Raw genomic sequence first — 24719 nt, 5'->3', positions numbered from 1 at the left:
TTTATCTTTTTATATTCTTCTTATATTTTTCGGATAAGTCGGTAGAATTGAAAGTTGGAGGATTATAAGTTCCCATCAGGGGCCATGGCCATGGCCATGCCCATGCCCATGCCATCCACCGGCAATTATCGAATGAGGAGTAGAAGGAGGAGGAAGAGGGACACATCCACTTTTCTTTCTTCTTCGTCATCTTCTGCTGGGTCTTCTCCCCAACTGGATGAGGTCTCTCTCTCACATATAGTTTTGTTTTTTTTCAACTTTACTTTCCTCCATGTTCTAAGGTTGCATTTCAATTATTATTATTTATTTTTTTATTTTTATTAATGGAAAAATTAGGATGCACAAAGAAAGGGCCCCGATCTTCCAACGCTTTTGAGGAGGTTTTGGAAGGTTGCGGCTCCGTATTGGTACTTGTTGAAATAATTTTTTGTGTAAATAAAATAAATTAAAATAATTTAAACAAAATAAAATAAAACTTATAAAATTTATTTTGTTGAACTGTAACAATAATTAAAAATCAAGTCGAGTGTGTGACACTCTGTCCTTAAGACAGATTCGCCCCGCTACGGTGCTTACAGTTGTGTGGTGTCTATCGCCCAAGATACAATGATCTTCACAAATTGCAGTAGCACTCCAAACAATTTGTTCGGCGAACCAAACCTGTGTTCTAACTCTCTGAAATTTATTCTAAAACTAATATGAAGAATAATGCAAAAGTGCAGAATTTAGGACAACAAAACTGAATTTTCAGACTGATTTTTTCATCCTCGAAAACTATTGGAATAGTAGGTATTTATAGGCAAAGAAATTTGACCCGAACAGGTGCAATCTGAAAGTGAACAGGTGTGAAACTGTTTTGAACAGATTTGATTCAAAATTCAAACAGATCTGCAACTGTTTGAACAGATTGGCAGTTAGGAAAACTGTCCAGATTTGAACATGAAACTGCCTGGACAGTTTAGAAATAAATCTGTCCGAAAAAACAGATTGAAAACCTGGACTGAAATTGGACAGAAATATTATATTCATGAAAGAATTAATTTTGGAAAAAATTCAAATTGAATTTTCTCCAAAAAATTAATATAAAAACCGACTTGACCCACAACTGGCCCGGCTCGGCCGGCGTGCGCGTGTAGTGGTTGTTTGGGCTAAGGTTCACTTTGTCCATAACTTCTCCCTTCTACAAACTTGGGGTGCCCCTTGGGGCCCAACCCAAGTATTGTAGGCTAGAGCTTATATACACAAATAAACTCTCTTAAAGTTTCAATGTGGGACAACCCTTTCCAAAGAAACTTACATTTACTTCCTTAAATTTCCTATTCCACGAACCCAAAAACGACGTCATGTTCTCATTCACTCATAAATGGTTTTGACGAACCGTTTTCACCGTATGACTTGCCACGCGACAAGGAACACTTCATATCTTCGGACCCACCCCAAAAGACGTTTGGGGCCCACTCAATTTTGGGCTCAAAGTTGACCCAAAATATGCCTATATAAACCAATGTTTTCAACAGTACTCAGATGATAAAGTTGAAGCCCAACTGCAGTTGGCTGCTGTTTTTGCTCTCACTTTAGGAACACTACAAGAAATGTTTGTTTTAACGGCATTTATATAATGGCGTTTTCTTAAACGTCGTCTTTTTTAATATATAACGGCGTTTTAAAAACGTCGCCTTTTGTGCTAATCAAAACGGCACCGTTTAGTTGATAGAAAACGCCTCCGAATGTGGTAATCTCTCACACCCTCTCCCTTCCGCTTGAGACTCTCATTCTTTACTCTTCAGTCTCAGAAAGAAGATGCCTCAAATCTATCGCTCACTCTCTCGCTTCAGCTCGATGATCCCTTAAATCTCAGAGTGATTTCAGAATAGGAATCGATTGGAATCATCTCGGTGATTTAATTTGTTTACCTATTCCATTTACATAGAAATCACTAAGAGGTAAACCTATCTACATCAAGCTTCATAATCGATTTCATTTGCTGAGAGGTAAACCTATCTGCATCAAGTCGATCTGCATCAAGCTCAATGATTTTGATCTCGATTTCATTTTTTTTTTCTCTCTCGCTCATTTTCACTCCTGTCACCAGACTCATCTCTCTCTCTCTCTCTCTCTCTCTCTCTCTCTCCTCTGCCGATTTCATCCACACTCACCGCCGCTGTTGTCTTCTCATTATCGCCTCAGATCGACAGCTACAGTGGTGGAAGAGGATGGCGGTGGTGGTGCTCGTTGAAGAAAAGAACAAAAGACGAGATCTGAAGGATTTCGAACTAATTAAAGCCAGATCTGAAGGTTTCAAAGAACACCTGATCCAAATATGAGGGTTTCGAATCAAATATGTTGGTAAGCTCCTTCGAATCCTTCCGTTTTCAGTAAAAATCTCTTTTCGTCAACTTCTGTATATGTTTGTGTATGCTGTCTTCTCATTATCTGCGATCCGAATATTCCAGAGTCTCAATCGCTGAATTCTCTACTTCTCTCTCACCGATCTAGTCAGAGTTCTGTTAATTCATGATTTTCTTCTCTCCTCTGTAATTAATGCTTGATTGTTTTTTTTTTTTTGGTATTCTCTGGATCTGATTTCTTTTTGTTTTTGGTGCTTAATGTTCTTTTTTTTTTTAATTAAATTTTTTGTTTGCTGTAATTTGTGCTGATTCTGTTGGATTTTTGAGGCTGCAATTGATTTATCTTTTGTTGTGTGCATTTTTGTTGAATTGCTAGAACAATTCGTTAGATAAGTTAGAAATGGATCGATAAATAGACCATAGAAGTTACACATGACTGTGAAAGTTCGCACCTTCTGTTTTTCTTTTGATGGGAGATTCACAGAAATGTTATAGCTGGTTCTTTTTTTTTGTTTTTGTGGTAATGCTACAATATTTGCTTTGTTCAATTTTGTGAATTTGCTTCAATTTTCTTCAAGTAGTTTTCATTTGCAGCTCAATTTCTTTGAAACATTTTTATGATTTTGTTTTTTTTATTCCTTGAAATCAAGATAATTACAATACACTTTAACAAAAACCAGGTAATGAAAAGGGAAAACTTTTTTTTTTTTTTTTCTGTCTTTTCTTTTTTGATGTGGTTGAAGCTGGACAATTGAAGGAAAGGATTGATTGGTATGTTCAGGTGAGATGTCCTTCAAAAGCATTGTACGCGAGCTGAGGGAGATGAAAGATGGAATGGGGAGTATATCAAAACGAAGGGTGGAAGGCAAGCACTGGTGTAACCGAACCCGATCACATATTGCCCCTGATGTAGCCCCTTCTGAGCCAGTTGAACAAGGAAAGTGGGCTGACTTGCCTCCGGAATTGCTTTTGGATATAATTCAGAGGGTTGAAGAGAGCGAAACAACCTGGCCTGCAAGGACCGATGTTGTCTTTTGTGCATCAGTTTGCAAATCATGGAGGGATATTACAAAGGAGATTGTCAAGACTCCAGAGGAATGTGGGAGACTGACCTTTCCCATTTCATTGAAACAGGTGACTTTTGTTCATATGTTTGTTATTATTCTTATTTCATTGTTATGATTATATTGTTCTAACTGAGCTATTTTGCTTCTTATTTCTATATAGCCTGTAGCTTTTCTAGTTCCATTTGAAAGTTGAAGTCTCATATACATTGAAGAAGGGAGCAGTGTTTTGAAATGATTTTAAGCACTGCAGAATTATTGGCATCTTTTCATTTAGCTGATTTTTAGTAGTCATGGAAGTAGTGTTTTCATTTATGCTATTTTCCTATTCTATGAATCCAAACTATATTTGTGGAAAGTCTTTTATCTGCTTGCCTTAGCATTCCTGGATCTCAATCTTTGTGTTGTCATTGTTGACAGATTCAAGGATTATATCCCTGCAAAGTATCATTCCTTATATGAGCAGTACCTTAAAAGAAGTGACAACGTAGTCGCCATGTGAAGTAAGAAATTCTTCCATGTAAAGTATTTATATAAACCAAACCAAACCAAACTAAGCCTTAAGTTCCATCATATCTTTTTTGTCCTTAGCAGTACCTTGTTGAAATAGAAACAAATGTTAGCTATATACTTATATATATATATATATATATATATATATAGAGGGAGCACCCAATTTGGTGTTCATGAAGTTTTGTGGACTTTTATTTTCCAAAAGTAAAATCTGACTTTCCACTTACAAATAGTTACAACTACTTTATATATATATATATATATATTATATATTTTGTTAATTTGGCACACAGTGTGTGCCTCACCTTCTAGTACGATGAAATGTAGTACTGCTACAGGTTGTTAAGATTTTAAGTTGAACACAAGTGATACTGGCATATTGAATGCAATTTGAGTAAACTAGTTTCAGAATTGAGGAAAAAATTAAATTATTATTTTTTGCTTAATATGCTTTGCAAGATAAACTCTTTGAGAGCAGAATTTTATTGTTGATTTTCAGAAAGGCTCGACAACTAAATGATGAAGTTACTTGATGGGCCAAAAAGAATCTGTATATGTGCTCTATTTGTGTTCATACTTTAGAACATTTGGTAATTTCTTACTTCGTATGTTTTAATATGCAGAGTATTTGAGGTCAATGGAAAAATAAACATCATTTTGCGATTTGATTGAATATGTTCTTAAAATAAAAATACTTGTGTGGTGTCTTTTTGCTAAATTCTGCAATTCAGTTTTGTCTCTTTCTCTTTTATTTATTTTTTTCTTTCATAGTCAGCATTTGTGAGCTTATATTTTTCTACACATTGATGATGCATGCAGGGGCCATGGTTTCAGCAAATCAGTATTTGGCCCTCAGACAGGTATACTGTGTGACCAGGTATTTTGTTGATATTTTTGTCTTTGCTTTGCCATGTTTGAGTTTCTATGTTCTTTTTTTGGTTCTTAAATACTTTCGATGAAGCTGTCAGGTACCTCAAGTCTCTCAAGGTTGAAGTGCAGAAAATTGGAGTTGGAAACCTGTAGAATTAAGCTTGAATCTTTGCTGCGGTAACAATGATTGAACCTCCTAGTTTTACCATTAGTATAAGTTCATCCCCTCTCTCTCTCTCTCTCTCTGAGCAGGTTGGCTGTACAAAAGGTGATGATGCTGGTCTTTCAAATGCGCACATGATTATGGCAGAGATTCCAAATGCTTCAGAAGCGGTGGTATAGGTGCGTGACTTGGGGTGAAAAAATAAATTTCTAGCAGGATGGTGGTTCTTGCTTTATGTAGGAAGGGTAATATTTGATGTGTATTATTAATACTCTGTTCAACTGTTAATTTCACTTTTATCTTTAAATTATTCTCATTTTATTTTTTGGGATTGAACTTATTGGATTTTTTTCTTGAAGGATGTTGTATGGGGTACTATTATAGATGTGAGGGAATAGTAATCTCACATAAATATATGTCTATACAAAGTTTTATTCATTATTGCTATTTTATAGGTATATTTTTGAAGTTAAATCTCACAAAATTAGTAGTTCAAAAAAAAAAAAAATCTATTGCGGTGTTTTGAAAAACGCCACTATAGTTATATTTTTAAAAATTTTGGTTCTGGAAATGGAACAAACCCAGTGAGTTCACTTATAAATCTCTTGATTTTTATCAGAATGTTCTTGGGTTTTTCCCTATCAGGAGGCCTAATTCCTTTGACTTTGATGGAGCTTGGTATGCTACATCAAATTTTCAAGTCTGTCTTATTATTATTATTATTAAAACTGTTCAAAAACATATCAAACAAATAACCCTTTGATCTTTTGTGATTGTTTTCATTGTTTTGAATATGTAATTGTGTGTGTGTGTAGGTTATTCAATTATGGTATTGGGATACATCTTTTGCAATCTGAAGACCCTGAAAACATGCCCAAGATTTGCCATATTAATCCCAAAGATAATCATATTTCTTTCCAAGTACTCTCTCTCTCTCTCTCTCTCTCTCTCTCTCTCAATAAAACTGCATACATGTGTGAACAGGGATAGATAAGGGAGGTGGCTGTGCAACTGTCTCTCAACTTTCAAAAATTCTCTTATAATTGAGTAATAATTAAGAATTTTTTTAAATTACTAAGTTTTTCCCTGTTTTTTATTTTTTATTTTTTTATTATATATATTAAATTTTAGTACTAGTTTTCATATTTTTTCCCCTAAAAATGTAAAATAAATTTTTAGTTGCCCACATGCCCCAATAATAGAAAAGATAGTAGTGACATATATATGTCTATTTGAAAAAATTTACAAACATAGACATAAACCTCTTATATGAGATGGGTTTACTTTTTTTTTTTTGGGAACTATACTTATATGAGAATGTTATATCTGATTTTATAATTAATTTCAGTGTAAATAGAATTTTTTTTTATCATTCTGTGTGCGAGTAAAATAATTCTACCTACATACTCAAATGCGTAGTCATAGAAAGTGTGTGTGTGCGTGCTTCACAAACATGTGTGTTGAGTGTGTAAAGTAAATGAGAATGATTGTAATATGAAAGTAGAATTATGCATCCTTCTCTGTTTTCTCACGCACATTCTTAAGTTCATGCCTCAGGGTGTTACCTCATGTCTTGATTTCTGTCTTTTAATTCTTTATTATGGAATGCTTCCTTGTTTTCTTTCTTTATTAATATTTTTTAATTCTTATTTTATTTTAATGTGGGACTTGGGCTTATTTATGTATGCTTATCTTTGCTTTGCAGGAGGTGAAATTTCAAATATGGTGAAGAATGAAGATTCAGGTAGCCCTCGCTGGAGTGCTTCGCTCTTTATGCAGACAACAGAAGATGTTGCAAGAGCTGTTGCTGCTGCAGCTGCTGCTGCCACTACTGTTCGTTCACCCCGACCATCTGTGGTATTCTCATCAAAAGATGACAACGGCAATAGTCCACTACATAAACTTCAACACCAAGTTTCTAGAGTACTAAAAGGCTTTTCACAGCCTCTTGAAGTGAAAAGTGGAACTTATAACCCAGAAGTACTAACTAGCCAAAAGCGTCAATGGGCAAGCGTCCAATTGCAGTCCCTGGTATTTATATTTATCTCAAGTAAAACCTTTTTTGGTCCAGGTTACTTATCTCTTTAGCAATCAGTTGTTCATTTTGCTCTGGTACTTTGTTGTCATCTTGCATATATCTTGTAGTTTCACCATGTAGTGCTTACTTTGAATGGAAAGCTTACAAGAAGTTGTGCAATTTGAGTTCAAACCTGCTCATAACGTCAAATGCCTTCGATTCTTGTGTGTTCCCATTCCCTTTTATACAGATGGTCGTAATAAAAATGAAATTTTTGTCCTTTGTGTTTCTATGGTAGGTTTTATAGCAACATTGGTTTTAATAAGTGTGTTATTCAAATTTGCAGGATCATAGGCCTTTAAAAGAGCCATCAAGGCTTTTTGAGAGCATGGTGGTTGTTGGACTTCATCCTAATTGTGATATTCAGGCACTTCAGAAGCAGTACTTTGGGAGAAAGTCTGAAGGTTCGGGTAAATTTTGAAGTGCATTCAGTGGTCAGCATCAGTCTCGTGAACCTAACCTTGAACCCCAGGTGCTAATTCTTTTATGCTAAACATTGAACATAATAATTTTATAGATCATTGGACATGTTTTGGATATGATATATGACCTCTCAGTTTTTTATTTTCAGGTCTTATTTGTTTATCCTCCTGAAAAACAGCTGCCACTTACGTATAAGGATCTTCTTTCATTCTGCTTTCCTGGAGGTGTGGAGGTTAGTTGGATATGAGATTTATTTGTTAATGAGTTCATGTACTCTGAATAAATTGAAATTTATTTCCAGATATGTACTGTAGTTACATGGGCATTTTGGCTGCATAGAATTTAATTATGCTTAATATTATTGAAATTCAAGAAAGTAAACCTTGGAAGTTCTGAGAGATACTCATGAACACATGGATGGGCACAAAGAAGTCACAGATGAGGTTTGATGTCACTCACATATCTCCATTTCATCATAATTACAGGATTGTAACCATCTTGATGCATCATTTCTTGCAGAGCACTTGAAGACTTAAAATGATTGAACGAAGTTAGTTGTCAATTATCTGCTATATTATCATATTCTCTGATGTTTTGGCATTTGATAATGTTCACATAATTATGCTAATTAGGGTTATGCATTTTCTAGTTCTTAATTGTACTATCTGTTTGTGGGTCCGAATTCTTTTCCTTTTCTCTTATTGTAACTAGTACATGGCTATGGATGTGCACATTTCAACTTTTGTAAAATTAAAAATGTCCTTTTGTTTACTCTCAAAGGAGATTTGCCCAACATTATGTAGCCTTTTTGTTTATAAATTTTCCATCATTCAATATGGAAATGATTTTTGGAGTTTTAAATGTTGGTTCATGTGATTTCAGGTTCATGCTATTGAAAAAACTTCTTCAATGAGCGAGTTGAATGAAATACTTCTTGGGCAGGTATCCTAAAGCTTCCCCAATCATATTATTAGACATTCTTGTTATCATCCTCATCATCACCTTCATCATCTAGTGAAGTGAACAGATAAAAGCTAATGTTTACTTTATCTTACCTTCTTAACGAAATTGGATGATGAAGGTGATGATGGGAAACAGCATGGAGAGCGATTCAGAATGACAATGAAGGATGGATGGGGGCTTTCCTTCGGATTCTTATTTCTCTTCTTTTTTCTTTTTTTCCTTTGATCTGATTGGGGAGTTGGGTGTTTTGGTTCACTTTCTTCTTATTTTTTGTGTTAAATGGGGGAGGGAGTGGTGAGAGATAGAGAGAGAGAAGAGAGTAATATTATTTTGTGGCTTTGTATACAAAGTAGTGATTAATTTTTTGGTTGAGAATTGTGAATACAATTTTTGGGGGTAATATTAAAATATCATTTGTGGATATGTTATTTTATGGGTAATGGTGATTGGTGAATGGGAAAGTGAATTAATGATGCATTTGTTATTTGAATGTAAGTTATTATTTCATATTAGTGTTATTCAGTTTTATTATATGTATTTTTTTAATTTAATCACATAAATTAGCACAATTTTTTTTTAAAAAAAGAAGAGATATCACGGCGTTTTTTAAAAAACGCCACTTTACACCTTAAATATTAACGGTTAGATTTTTTAAAAAAGATATGACGGCGTTTAAAAAATGTCGCTAAATATCATAATGACGTCATGATACTGTCAAGTAAGACATTTGGCGGCGTTTTAAAAACGCCGCCTATACTAATATAACGACGTTTTTAAAATGTCATAAAGTTATAGCGACGGACGCGTCCTCGGCGCTTGGTGCTAAGCGTTGCAAAAAGAATTAGCGGCGTTTTTGACACTTATAGCAGCATTTTTTAAACGCCGCTAAAAGCTGAATTTCCTGCAGTGGAACCACCGGCATCAGTGTCCGTTTCAGTTTCCTTGGCCGTGACTTCTACAACGCCCTTGCCAGTAAGTATTATTATTATTATTACCGTCATTACAGTTATTTTCATACTCCTTGTCTAACTGCTTTTTTCATTCATTTATTTATTTCTTTTCATTTGCTGCCCATTGAACTGCCAAAACATGTATCTGAATTCTTAATTCATCATTGATTTTGTTTCAATCCCACGAAAAGACAAAGACCAAGAACAGTTCACCAAGCAACTGTTGTACTACCTCGGTGCTTTTGCTGGTGGAATTCCGGTGAGCAAATTGCTCTACTTTCTTAGGTATTGCTCACTTAGACTCTTGCTTTATGGTTATTGGTAAACACCAATATTAGGATAAAATACACCTATTATGCATTCAGTGTTCACTTTGGTTATCAAACTTTTAATTTTGTCAATTTCATCCATCAAAATTTCCAATTCGAGTCAAATTAGTCCAATTTAAAAGATGTCATATAAATCATAAACAAAACAGTAATAAAATATCCATATGATTTGCAAAGTATGCGTTTCATGTCCACTTGGTCCACAGAGTTTCAATTTTATCAATTTCATCCATAAACATTGTAATGGAGAGAACAAAACACAAGATGAAAAAAACAAGAGTTTCAATTTTATCAATTCCGTTTTGTGTCACTTTATGGACCCAAGTGACACAAAACGCATATTTTAAGGACTGTAGTTTTTATTTATTTATTACTATTTCATTAATGATTTAGATGGACGTACGAAATTGGGAAATTTTTAACTCAAATTGAAAATTTTAGAGACAAAATTAAAACTTGGAAGGAGGACCAAATGACACAAAATGCATATTTTAGGGACCATGAATATATTTTATCCAACAAAGTTATTATGTTGAAATCATTAGGTGAATATAGCATACCCTGAACAACCTTAAAAAAAGAATAGTTCTTTATGAACAACCTAAACATGCTATCCATTCTTGGCTTTTGACCTTTGTTATTGTTTTGTTTTCGATAAATACGTGGAAAGTTTTGTGTTTTCTTTTACTTCTTGATTGTGTGTAGAGATAGATCTACATGTCTTTTCTTTGGTTTAATATTTTTTAGTTTGAGCTGTCAATCCTATTCATACAATTGTTTTGCAGATTTTTGTGTTGAGAGAGACTATGCCAGAGAAACTCTTTCTTTGAGGTGGAGGTCTTGGATGACAAACTATTACATAGATCGCTATCTAAAGAATAGGACATTCTACAAAATACAGTCCCAATCAATAATTGACAATCCAGATCCGCGGATTGTTGATGATCTAAGTTCCTTTACTGGGACAGCACTTTCATTCTCTTTGACACTATTCAATGCTGCAGTAGATTTGGTATCATTTAGCAACATCCTGTATGGTATCTATCCGCCATTGTTTGCTGTACTTGTTGTTTATTCAATCAGTGGAACAGCAATTAGTGTTTTCCTTGGGAGGGTGAGTTCCTCTTCTTTGACGGTCATATTTTTGAAACTGCAGTGAAGCTTCTTGGAATAAAAGGTGGTGTTTACTCCAAATGGTGGGAAATGTTTCATCTGGAATTTCAGGGACTAGTAACCTTAAACTTTTTGCAAGAGAAAAAAGAAGCAGATTTCCGTTTTGGACTGGTACGTCTTCGAGAAAATGCGGAATCAATTGCATTCTACGCTGGTGAGGACAATGAAAAGCAACTACTGCTGCAACGCTTCAGAAGTGCTTTTGAAAACTTAACCGTATGGATTACCTTTTATTCTTTTGATGTTTCTGCTTCCATAATAAACACCTTTATATAGAAGGTTTATTGCTATTATATTCCTTGTTGATGATCTACTCTATTCTCTCTCTCTCTCTCTCTCTCTCTCTCTCTCTCTCTCTCACCAACACACATGCACGTTGAGGAGAGTGATTGAGAAAAGACTAAGACAAAAAAGAAGAGTATCGGAATATTGTTTTGTTTTATGTTAAAGAGATCAACTAGGAAGCTATTTGAAAGAGTTTCTATAGTAGTGTCAATTGCGTTGGTCTCAAAAAAGGAAGAGTAGCAACTAATTTTTTTTGAAGGAATAGAGAACCTGGCAAGGTAATAGCCATAATAAATTAGAGTAAAGTTTCAAACTTTAATAGGCTCTTACTAGTTTCAATTGTTTGTTTTTAGTTTTAGCTCATGAAACTCTAGTAAGGGTAAATAATTGGGTTAATTACACCTTAACTATCAATGAATATCATCTTACCCCTCTCAACTTTAAAACCGTGCATTCAGTGAGTTGAGGGGTGTGAAGTGTAATTAACCTTAAATAACAGGGATTGGGGCAGTGGATGAGACTCTTGAGAGGTTAATTGGGGAATTCTTGATCTTTCTTTTTTTTTTTTTGGTGGGGGGGATAAAAAAATATGATTATATTAAAAGGATGCCAAGGGAGCATCCATCGCCCCTATACATTCAATGGTGTGTCATGTGTAAAGGAGGTGAGGAGATTTTTGTTCACCTATTTTTGCATTGCCCCATGGCTATTCACCAAGATTTTCCAACTTTGAATAGCTATGAAATTCTAAAACACAAAACTCTGGATTTCAATAGACACGTATGTATATATATCGGTCACCTATATTTGTCTAAAATAATAAGAGCCATCTAAAATTGAAATCGCATATATCTTTAGATAAAACATGCCAGACTTTATATAGGTTGAGTTTTTTTTTTCTTTCTTTTCTGTTGTTTATTTTTAGTCAGAATTTAATTTAAAGCTTTAAATTTTTTTCAAGCTCAACTCAGTTGATGCTCAATCTTGGCTTGATTTTGGTTGACCGAATGGGCGGGCTTCGAGTTTGGCTTGTCCTATTGATAGATGTACTTATGGTGCAGAATGTTGAAAAGTTAAAAAATAATATGTTCATAGTTCACAAATTGAGTGTAATTGAGGTGGATATGTAACGAAGTTAAGAAATATTTATGAATGGACAAATATGTGAGATGGTAGAGGTAGTACTTATCAAAGATAAAGTGAGGGTAAATTGATTTAGATGGTTTAGCCATATACAACAAAGACCAATAACTGCATCAATTAGGAAGAGTAACATTGTCTCCATCAAGAACATTGCAAGGGGAGGGGGGAAGTCTAAAATTTTCTATTGAGTTAGTAAGGAATGACGTGTTAGCTTGTAATTTAACTGAAGTTATTACCCTTAATTCAGTCGATTGGCAAGATAACATTTATGTAGTTGAACTCGAAGTTGGGATGAGGATTTGTTGAGTTGAGACTACTGTGAAGATAACTTCCGAACTATTGACAATAATACTGAAATCGAGGTCTAATTATCAAACAAGTCGTCTCAAATCTCTCACTTGCAAAACAACATGATATCACAACATCAAGAAGCAAAACTTCGGCAAACTACATCCATAAAGCTCCATGTCGTAGCTTCACCCAATTTCTATCCTCAATATTCAAGTTCAAATGAGGTGTTTTGACAAAATTCTAATAGCCTACGATACACTTTGCATAGAAATATGTTAGAATATTCATTTATATATTTGTAATTATTTGTTTCCTGATTTCATGCCTTAGGGCTCTCCTTGTAAGTTATGTTAATTAATATAAAAGGGAATGAATTGATATTCATTCACCAAGTTTTGATTTTACCTAAACAAACATGGTATCAGAGCCCAAACCCTAAACCCAGCTTCTTTCGCCACCTTCCATCACCACTTTGAAAAAATCCATCTCTAGCCAACCCACCACCACCATTTTTCGGTCTCTCATTTAGCTATCTGGGGCTTGCGCATGCTGCAGCAGGCCTTCCAGGTTTAGCCGACAGCCGTCGGAGGCCATAAAGGCCAGGACGACACCAACCGGAGGTAACCCAGGACCAGATGACTTTCGCTAGGACTTGCGCACGCAGCAGCAGGCCTTCCAGGCTCAGCTGACAGTCGTCGGAGGCCATCCAAGCCAGGACGAAGCCAGTCGGAGGTCACCCAGGACCAGACGCCTTCCGTCGGAGTTCACCCAGGACCAGACGACACCTTTTGGCAGTTCGACTGTCTGTTTAAGTCTAGTCGGCAGTCCCTTTGTTCCTCTATGGCTCTTGTATAAAAATAAAAAAAAAAAAACTTGTTTTGATTGAGGTTTTGGTTTCAGTATTATTTTTTAATTTATTTTTGGGTCAATAGATGGCCCCAATAATTTGATTTTCATGCTCCCATGGTGGTCTGTGATTGTCATTATTTGGTTGTTCTCTTCCTCCCATAGTTGTGATTCCTGCTGGTTGTGGTTTAAATAAGTAGCATATTCAGATGGCCGAAATTACTAGTGAATCCACCACTCGTATCCAGCCACCTCAAGTGGAGAGCCTCATTATGCCTACTCAATACGAAAACTACAATCCTAGCCTCAAAATTACCACCTCGCTCTTTAATGGTTAGAATTATCTAGCCTGGTCGCAGAGTCTGATTCTTTTTTTGAAGAGCAGGGGAAAGATAGGTTATGTTGATGGAAGGGTTCAACCACCAGGTCCCAATGATCCTGGTTATGTCCAATGGGCTAGGAAGCACGGATACGGATACGGGTACAATACGATACGGATACGGCGATACGACAAAATTTGAAAAAGTAGGATACGGATACGGCGGAGATACGTTCATAAAAAATATTATTTTTACAATTTTTAGTAATGTAGCATACATAAAAATAAAACTTCAACAATTTTTAGTAATGTAGCATACATAAGATAATATAGCATCACCCATAACAACTATAATGCAATTCAAATTAAGGGGGGAAAAATTTACAAAGTTCATTTATTTATCAATAAGTTTATTTATTTATTGATGGCCAAGATGAAGTTTACAAAGTTTATTAATAAGTTTATTTATTTATTTATTAATAAGTTTTTTTTACCTTATTTGATTTATTAATAAGTTTACAAAGTTTATTAATAAGTTTATTTATTTATTTATTAATAAGTTTTTTTACCTTATTTGATTTATTTTGTTTTATCAGGTAATACCGAATCCATACAAAGTTTTTTTTTTATATCTTATTTGATTTATTTTATTTTATTTACAAAGTATACATACAAAAAATAAAAAATATAAAAAAAATAAAAATAAATATGTGACTGCAAAGACAGATGATATAGATAAAAGGAAAAGGGATATAGATAAAAGGGAGAGGGAGAGAGAGATCGACCGAGAGGGGGGAGATGAGATCAAGATCTGTCAATCTCCACCCAGACCAGACAGATCGAGCGAGAGGGAGAGGGAGAGAGAGCGAGAGAGAGAGAGAGGGACGAACATGATCGACGACTGGGGAGCTGCTGTTCGCGAACTGATCAACGACCGTCTAGCTGCTATTCAAGACGAGAGATGACGACGAACTCCTCCTCCTTCGCGGCTGGCTACTGTTCGACCTAGGTCTAGGTAAGTTGGGTTGATTATTTTTTATTTTTTATTTTATCTTATTTTGATATTTTATACTTTGACCCCATTTTAAGTTTTTGAAATAATTTTTTTGCCCTGCCGTATCTCGAAAGTATCCCTACTGTATCCCAACCGTATCCTCGTGTATCCTAGACGTATTCGAAATTCAAATTTTTTTTTAAAAAAATTGGATACTTTTTTCTCGTATCTGATACGTATCCCGCCGTATCGGGCGCGTATTCGTATCCGATACGCATATGGGGGCCATTTCGGAGTATCCGTGCTTCATAGCCAATAGGAGATTACTAATTCCGTGGCTTATTCATTCTATGGTTCCGGATATTGGTGAAGGCTACTTGTCCATGGAAACTGCCTGGGATGTTTGGGAAGCTGTGGCTGCCACCTATTCTCGCAAGGGCAATTTTTCGCAGACCTTTGAGTTGCGTCATTCCATCGAGCGCTCCATACAGGAGGAGCAGACTGTTCTTCAGCACTTCACATTTCTTAACAATGGCTGGAAATGTCTTGATCACTTGCAAGACTATAAATCGGTTTGCACTACTGATTCCGTTGGCTACATGAAGTTTATTGCACATGAGAGGGTCTTCAAGTTTCTGGAAGGTCTTAATCTAGAATTTGATCCAGTTCGAAATCCTGTCCTTGGCATGTATACTCTTTCTTCTCTTCAGGAGGCCTTTGCTTATGTACAGAATGAGAAGAGTCGTCGTTTTGCTATAATGCCAATTGCTTCTCCAGAATGCTCTGCCTTACTTTCTGTTTCTCCTCGAGATGGGACCAATTTGCCCCGTGCTTCTCCTAATCCTTCTACAAAGGACCCCTTATTCTGTGATTACTGCCACAAGCCACAACATACTCGTGAGACCTGTTAGAAGCTTCATAGGGCTTCATCTGGCGGTCGAGGTGATCGGTCTGGTTCTCGCGAAGGCCGGTTCGGCCAGTCTAAAGGAAGTGGCTTTAATCCATAGGCCCATCAGTCCAGTGCAGTTGGCATACTTGATTCCACTCCAGCCCCAGTTGGCTTGTCCTCTGATGGGGTATCTGGCCTGTCTTCTTCTGAGTTTGAGGATGTTTTGCGTCACTTGTTGGACCGCCGGTCTTCTACCACTCCTCCGAATGAATTCTCTTCTTCATTTGCCCGATCAGGTAACTTAGCCTCTCTTCCCAGTGCTTTCCTATCCCATAAGTCTGTCCCATGGATTATTGATTCTGGTGCCTCAGATCATATGTCTGGATTTTCTGATCTTTTCTCCGATTATAAGCCCTCTTCAGGACTCGACAAAGTTCGCATTGCAGATGGTACTATTTCTTCTGTCTCTGGAAAAGGTTTAATTTGTGCCACTCCTACCCTTCCTCTCTCTTTAGTTTTACATGTTCCTAATTTCTCTGTTAATCTTTTATTCTTGAGTCGTATTACTCAGAATTTGAATTGTAGTGTGACTTTTTTCCTTGATCATTGTCTTTTTCAGGACCTTATCACGGGGAGGACGATTGGCAGTGGTAAAGCAGAACATGGTCTCTATATCTTGGATCAGGCTGACAATGTTGCACATCATTCTATCCAGTCTCCAACCATCAAGGACGATTTATGGCTATGGCATTGACGTCTTGGTCATCCCTCTTTTTATCTGCTTCAACATTTATTTCCTTCTGTTTTTACCACAAATAATGTGTCTGACTTTCAATGTGAGTCTTGTCAACTTGGCAAACAAACACGAGCTTCTTTTGCTCCTCGTATTAATAAAAGCGTAGTTTCTTTTTCTTTAATACATTATGATGTTTGGGGTCCATTTCGCGTTGTGTCATTGAAGGGCCATAGATGGTTTGTCACATTTATCGATGATTTTTTCCGTACTACTTGGGTGTATCTCATGAAAGCAAAGAGTGGGGTTTTCTCTGTGTTTCAAAATTTTCATAAAATGTTTTATACTCAATTTGGGGCTGTTGTCAAAATCTTACATTCTGATAATGGGGGTGAATACATTGATTCGGGGTTAGAGAGATATTTTTCCACTCATGGCATTATCCATCAGACTTCTTGCACAAATACCCCGCAACAAAATGGGGTCGCAGAGTGCAAGAATCGTCATCTTCTTGACATGGCTCGGTGTATGTGTTTTATATGGGCGTGCCTCTGTCCCATTGGGGCGAGGCTGTTCTCACCGCTGCCTATCTCATTAATCGTCTTCCTACTCTAGTATTGCATAAAAAGGCTCTTGTCTAGGTTCTCTTAGGGTCTGCGTCTCTATTTTCTATTTCTCCAAAAATCTTTGGGTATGTCTGTTTTGTTCACAATCATTCCCCGACTAGCACAAGATGGCCTCGGGAACACATCAAACATCTCGGGAGGGACCAATGTAAGTTGTGGAAACTTACGAAACTAGCACGGGACTTCCGGTTTGAAAAGTAACTTGAAAAAAGACACTTTTTTCACACTTAAGTTTTAAAAAAAGGCCATCGGGGGTCAAAATAGTGTAACAGTCACGAGAAGGCCTGTGGAACACCTCAAACACCTCAGGAGGGAGCATTGTAAGTTGTGGAAACTTATGGAACTCGCACGGGACTCCAGGTTTAAAAACTAAGTAAAAAAATGGACTTTTTTCAAACTTAAGGTTGAAAATAGGCCATCGGAGGCCAAAATCGTGTAACAGTCACGGGAAGTCCCGGGGAACACCTCAAACACCTCGGAAGGGGCCAATGTAAGCTGTGAAAACTTACGGAACTAGCACGAGACTCCCGATTTGAAAACTAAGTCCAAAAAGGCACTTTTCTCACGCTTAAGCTTGAAAATAGGCCATCGACGGCCAAAATCGTGTAACAGTCACGAGAAGGTCCGAGAACACATCAAACACCTTGGGAGGGACAAATGTAAGTTTTGGAATCTTACAGAATTATCACGGGACTTTCAGTTTGAATAGTAAGTCGAAAAAGATACTTTTTTCACACTTAACATTTAAAATAGGTTATCAGGGGCCAAAATCGTATAACAGTCACGAGATGGCCTGGCGAAGTCCTCAAACACCTCGGGAGGGACCAATGTAAGTTGTGAAAACTTACGAAACTAGCACAGGACTCCCAGTTTGAAAACTAAGTCAAAAAAAGAACTTTTCTCACACTTAAGCTTGAAAATAGGCCATCGGGGGACAAAATCGTGTAACAGTCACGAGAAGGCCCAAGGAACATATCAAACACCTCGGGCGGGACCAATGTATGTTGTGAAAACTTACGGAACTAGCACGGGACTCCCGGTTCTAAAACTAAGTTAAAAAATGTATTTTTTTCACACGTAAGGTTGAAAATAGGTCATCGGGGGCCAAAGTCATGTAAATGTCACGAGAAGGCCCAGGAACATCTCAGACACCTCAAGAGGGGCCAATGTAAGTTGTGAAAACTTACGGAATTACCACGAGACTCCTGGTCTGAAAAGTAAGTCCAAAAATGCACTTTTCTCACATTTAAGGTTGAAAATAGGCCACCGGGGGCCGAAATCGTATAACAGTCACGAGAAGGCCCCAGGAACACATCAAACATCTCTGGAGGGACCAATGTAAGTTGTTGAAACTTACGGAACTAGCACGGGACTTCTGGTTTGAAAACTATGTCGAAAAATGCACTTTGTTCACACTTAAGCTTGAAAATAGGCCACTGGGGGCCAAAATCGTGTAACTGTCACGAGAAGTCCTGAGGAACACCTCAAACACCTCGAGAGGGACCAATGTAAGTTGTGGACACTTACGGAACTAGCACGAGACTCCCGGCTTGAAGACTAAATCCAACAAGGCACTTTTCTCGCGCTTAAGCTTGAAATAGGCCATCGGGGGGCCAAAATCGTGTCACAGTCATGGGAAAGCCCTGGGGAGTAATCAAACACCTCGGGAGGGACCAATGTAAGTTGTGGAAACTTACAAAACTTATTAAGCCTTGCCAAATACTGGGGTGCCCAATACAAAAATAAACACAGATACACGTGGGTACATTCGCACGTTGTTATATTCTCATTTCATGTATCGTCAAGATACAATTAATCACATACGTAACAGATGATTGCATACTTATCAGATATCGCATGCTGAACATTTACTAAGTAGTTATATATTCAAATCATGCTCACTTTTCACATAGACACCCATTTGCAGAATTGAATGCACATAAGCAACTTTTCATGACTCATATGTTCATGTATGTGCATTATAACAAAACAAACTTGTTGTACACATTAATGTAACAATTCATATCTCATATAATCACATGTTCTCACCATCTGATTAAACTTGCATTATAGTTTATACCAAAGATTCACAGGTATGTACATACTAGAGAGCATACATATTCAAATAATTTGCAATGCAAGCAGATCACAAACTTATAACATAAAACCGTTCACATTAAACATTTAAACGTATTCTTGATGCTTTTAAATTCACACTTATCACATGAATGCATCCTAGATCTTATCTAGACGCTTATTACTCTTCTGGACAAGTGTGTAAGTTATTAACTCATGCTTTGATACCACTCTGTCACGACCGTAACCCGCCTCTATGGGTTAAGGCCATAACCGACCAATACTCACGAGATTACCTACGGCCTCAAACCAAATAAGACAAAACTCATCAGAGTAAAGGAGCCAAACGGAAGCAATTTTAAAACTTTGTCCATAGAGCCGTGCTTATATGCACATTATAACATTCCATACATACATATGTTAATAACTCACAACAGAAGGTATAGTAACATAAAGTTCTATACAGACAGGATCATTCAAATCTAAGTCAGCCAAAAGAAAGCTATATACAGACGTACACCAAAGTCCTCGCCAACATGACAAAATAACATAGGATGACAAAAGGGCGAAGACATGTCTCGTGCGTGAGACGCGAGGGTTGACTCTTCAAACTTTAGTTGTTCCATACAGACTTCACTAGGGCTGGGTTTGGACTCCTCTTGGCTCACCTACAAACATATGAATGAGCGTAAGCAAAAGCCCAGTGAATAATATCAAATAAGGAATATACATTGGAACAATATACATCAAACAGCCTTGGGCCCAATTCATATTTCTAACTAATACATACATACATAGATATATGTAAGTTAAGTAACTGCGGTTCCAAACATATCATATGGCCTCGGGCCCAATCCATTCGTATCGTTCATGTCGAATTGTTATTCGTGTCAAACTATCATTCGTATCAAACTGTTATTCGTGTCAAACTGGCCTCTGGTCCATTCATCCATGTCAAAACGGCCTCTGGCCCATTCATTTATGTCAAACTGGCCTCTGGCCCATTCATGTATGTCAAAACGGCCTCTGGCCCATTTATTTATGTCAAACTGGCCTCTGGCCCATTCATGCATGTCAAACTGGCCTCTGGCCCATTCATGCATGTCAAAACGGCCTTCGGCCTATTCATTTATGTCAAACTTTCATTTGTGTCAAAACAGCCTTTGGCCCAATCATTTATGTCAATCGGCCTTCGGCCCAATCATTCATGTCAATCAAACTTTCATATCAAACTAGCCTTTTAGTCCTTTCAAACTTTCATATCAAACTTTGTCCACCATTCAAACTAATGAACTTTACAAAACTTACATAGAAGTAAGCAATTGGACAACAACATATTTCAGATATTACTCACAGTGATCGGCTGGTTGGTTCGCCCTGGAGCTCGACCCTACACATTCCATGAACACAAAAGGGTCACAAACAATTCGATCCGTTATAAATTCACATTTTTCTCTTTAGGCTCCATTCTTATCTCATTAACTCAATTACAATGCTCAATGCAAGCCTAAGAGTGTTTGCAAGCAAAAGAGAACAGAAAACGAAACACAGAATGCATTTCCAAAATTTCAGAAAACAGGGTCCTCGCTCGAGCGTGGACTTCCCCGCTCGAGCGGACCCAAGAGGCCTACAAAAATACTGGATACATCAAATTTACGCTCGAGCGTGAGTTCTGGCGCTCGAGCGGAAGGCCTCTCTACATGGATCCCCGCTCGAGCGGACACCATGTCTGTAGAAAATGTTGGGAGCCCGTTTTTCACGCTTGAGCGGTGGTTTCCCTGCTCGAGCGAGCACCAAACTTTCTGGGTTTTCCAGAACTGTTCTTGAGCTTCAAATACACATTCAAGCTGGTATTTCTTGCATTTCACAGCCCATAACTCTCATATACATATACCAACATGATATAAACACCAAATTACAACATATCGAAGCTCAATTCCCATGAATCAATCACATGCAAATCCAGATTATACCAAACTTACTTCCAATACATTAAATTCATGCGTTTAAGCTTCATATCTTCATCAATCATGCATGCATGTCAATTCTTGACTCCATTTCTATTTCAAATGGTACAAATGGTGCTTATAACCATAAAATTCAACAAAACTATGCTTGCATGTATGATTCAACACTAATATTTCCATATTCAACTTAATACATGCTTGGTTATGTAAAAATCATGGTGATCCTATACATGCATGTGCACATTAACTCAAATTCATCAATTATAGCCCAACTCTTGTTCTTGATCACCAATTAATCTTTAATTCACAAAATCTTAAGTTCAAACTCATGAATTTACTAACCTAGGAGCTTTATCTTCCAAGCTTATGCTTAATTCTTGAGTGTAGCTTCAAGATTACCAAGTTCCTTAGCAAATCTCTACCTTGAGCCTCTTCTCTCACTAAATTCAGCCCCTCTCTCTCTCTAGAGCATGATTGCAGACGTTAGGCTCAAAAAGAAACAAAATGAGAGTGTAATGGCCTTAATAAGAGCTCCCTTGGTCACATTATTCTAATATAAAGTAATTGAGCACTAATTCATCAAATTCAATCTGATTAATTTGATCCGAATCAATTTTCAATCGAATTCCACCGTAGGCTCTAAAAATTATGCCAAACACAATGGTGCAGTCAATTTTGGTTTCTATGGCCGATAAGGCCTTCAATTTAAATTCCAAAGCAGGTAGTCAAACAGATATTCCTACGGTGAATAGATAGAAATTCAAAACCACATATATTCATATAAGTGGCACTCAAAATCATATCAAACACATAATCATATGCATAAGGAGGATAAATTAGCATAATATGGAACAAGGGTATCACAAGCACGGAACTCCCGGTTTGAAAAGTAAGTCGAAAAAGACACTTTTTTCACACTTAAGCTTGAAAATAAGCCATTGGGGGCCGAAATCCTGTAACAGTCACGAGAAGGCCCGAGGAAGATTACGCCAAACTTTGTTGAAGGGCTAACAACATATGTCCACTATATTTTCCATAACTTGAGCCATCAATGATGCCGATAAGCTAAGTGGGGATGATCTAGTTGGTGAATAAGGGGTACTCTAAATAGTTGATGCGACTTTTGTTCTTTTGCTTCGTGTGATCGGTGGCAAAGAAACTAACACTAGCTATCTTTAAACCAAATCTGTAGTCTTACAAAATCTACCAACACGAGTCCACAGAACTTGGGTATATTTGACTGTTCTGAAACTATGGTGCCCAACTACCTTGCAAAAATAAAACAAAACCCCCAATCAAATTTCAGCAGCATGCTGGTTCAATTGATTACTACTAAATCACACTAAAAAAATGAACTCAAACCCCACAAACTGAAATGCCTGAACCATTCATCTAAATCTAAGAATCCCCATACATTGCACATAACACATAGCAGGAAAGAGAGCAAACACCCCTATGGGGGCTAGGGTTACCCTCTCCTAGCTTTGAATTGATCTAAGGCTTCACTATTCAAACAAGTGATATCATAAATCCTAGAAATGGGAAAGCATCATGTCCTAATTTTGGAAGGTACTATAGCTCACACTATATGCATAAGGTTGGCTCTACTCTAGGGGTTAATGTCAAGGTGATGCTATGAAAGAGTCCTTTGGGTAATAACCAATGAAGATCCCAGGAAATCAGAAGAGTCAATATAGCCTCTCATCGAAATCTGAGAACCTTAGATAGGAGAACTACATTTTTAGCAGATCTCAAAAAGTTATAACACAAGGGCTCTAAAGTAACGTAGAGATAGGTATAGTGTCACGAAAAGTTTGCCTGCACTCCCACCAAAATCTGGGCAACACAAGAACTTTAAGTTCACCATTGCATGCAATGCAATGAATAAATAATTGAAAATAAAATTCATATCATAGAGGTCGAGTCAAGGTTTCTTAATATCCCCAACGGAGTTACCAAAAACTGTCACATGCCCGAGGGGTACCCATGGGCGTTAAACAGTTCGGGCCCTCTATTTATTTGATCTAGTCTCACAAGTGTAATGTGAAACATAGATGAGAGTCCAGATTTGGCAACTTTTATAGCAAATCCATTTTATTGCAAAACCATTGCCAGAAATGGACTGCATCACCAGATCTTAGAGTCATTTTGGGAAAATTAGAAAACCAGTGACTCGTGCCAAGGTCATTGTTCCTCGTAACCAAAGATGGTTCTCTTAGAACCTTAGGTATGAGAGAGGAAGGTTATTAATTGAGCACTCCCACTCACCCGATTAAAGATCGGTCTCTACTAAACGATGATATGAGTTTTATTAACTTTATATGTTTATATTCTGATTATTAAATAAATCTTAAAAGTTACTATGTGAAGCATACAAATATAGACTATGCCATTCATTTTGGAACAACGTGATTTCATATGTTTTGAAAGAGTTTTGAAGTTGTACAACTAAAAGAAATTGAGTTTACAATCATGAAAATCAACATCATTCCAAATTACGCGGCATAACCTCATCCATCGGCATTCATACGATTATATCAAGTAAGAAAGTATCCATATGGTAAGTGCTTAAACATAGTAAACAAAACACACACAAGCGGGATGCTAAAGCATGAAAAACTTACATATTCACCGACGTCCCGCAAACAGCTACAAAACAACGTTAGAAAACTATGCATGATCTTATATACATAATTCTAATGCAATTCACTCATGAAATGCAACTAAAGATTTGACTTCTAAGATATGACATGTGAATCATCTCAAGAATATGAGGTAGCGCACATAATCACATAGGAATTGATTAAAACCACAAATGCAAACTTAGCTGAATTAAGGTGCATGAAACATAGATGTAAAGCATGGATATGATTAAAAAAAATATGATGCTTATGCACAAATAAGGAAAGCAAGTAAAAGAATAGGATAGAAAGAAGCGAGGTGGAGAATTATTACAACACTTGAAAGAATAATTACAAACCAAATTAGAGAGGGAGGAGGAAAATATTACAACAAAATAAAAACCTCAAAAAACACTCAAATAAAAAAAAACAAAATAGAAGTTTCATGCGTCTTGGAAACCACCGAAAATTGGTCAACATCGGAAGATTACGCCGTTTTATCAAAAAGAAGTTAACCGTCTGGCCTAGGCCTAGCAAAACTTATCTTGTTGCAACACCGAGAAAAGAACAAACAAGAAATATGTAGGCGACTCAACTAACCACTTCCGGTTAGCTTACAACAAAACTAATATACAACTTAAAACAAGAAAATGACTATAAGATTGAAAGTGCAAGAAAATGAAAGAATTGAAAACTAACCGCTTCCAGTTAGATTACAACAAAACAATATGAAAATAAATATGAGCTAAACTAACTACTTGGATTACAACAAAATACTATGAAATAAAAAGTAAGAAAATAAATATGATCTAAACTAACCACTTGGATTACAACAAAACGCTTTAAAATATGAAGTAAGAAAATAAATATGAACTAAACTAACCACTTCCAATTAGATTATAACAAAATACTATGAAATCGAAAGTAAGAAAATAATTATGAAATAGAAAATATAAAGAAAATGAAAGACTTGAAATTCACCTTCCAGAGAAAGATTGAACTTCTCGATTTCCAAACTTCATCTTGATCACCCTCAATGTTGTGAATTTTGATCTC

At 36.6% G+C, this 24719-nt stretch overlaps 1 protein-coding gene across 29 annotated transcripts; it reads left to right on the top strand.

Annotated features, from left to right (window-relative positions):
* The first annotated feature begins 61 nt into the window (after positions 1–61).
* On the top strand, positions 62–16559 carry LOC114322862 (ABC transporter D family member 2, chloroplastic). Of its 29 annotated transcripts, none has more exons than XR_014349706.1 (15): positions 62–222; positions 3130–3482; positions 3833–3915; positions 4745–4802; positions 4887–5137; positions 5774–5879; positions 6664–6989; positions 7322–7507; positions 7607–7690; positions 8341–8400; positions 9329–9393; positions 9563–9630; positions 10486–10737; positions 10857–11089; positions 16260–16559. XR_014349706.1 is itself a non-coding variant. In XM_082903553.1 (15 exons), exons 13-15 carry the CDS (start codon positions 10545–10547, stop codon positions 16392–16394), a joined length of 561 nt encoding a protein of 186 aa, XP_082759679.1. In that variant the 5' UTR covers positions 62–222; positions 3130–3482; positions 3833–3915; positions 4745–4785; positions 4887–4972; positions 5048–5137; positions 6664–6989; positions 7322–7507; positions 7607–7690; positions 8341–8400; positions 9211–9393; positions 9563–9656; positions 10486–10544; the 3' UTR covers positions 16395–16559. The 29 variants fall into 29 exon arrangements, 15 of the variants coding, with proteins under 15 accessions (XP_082759679.1, XP_082759675.1, XP_082759676.1 ...); XR_014349697.1 differs by having other exon boundaries at positions 9211–9393; positions 9563–9656; positions 10486–10732; XM_082903553.1 differs by lacking the exon at positions 5774–5879 and having other exon boundaries at positions 4745–4785; positions 4887–4972; positions 5048–5137; positions 9211–9393; positions 9563–9656.
* Positions 16560–24719: the final 8160 nt, after the last annotated feature.

This window comes from Camellia sinensis, chromosome 13, assembly GCF_055761805.1.
Source record: "Camellia sinensis isolate YWXY chromosome 13, ASM5576180v1, whole genome shotgun sequence".
NCBI lineage: Eukaryota > Viridiplantae > Streptophyta > Magnoliopsida > Ericales > Theaceae > Camellia > Camellia sinensis.
Note: the sequence above shows the minus strand (reverse complement) of the source record. Positions and strands in the feature narration are given on the sequence as shown.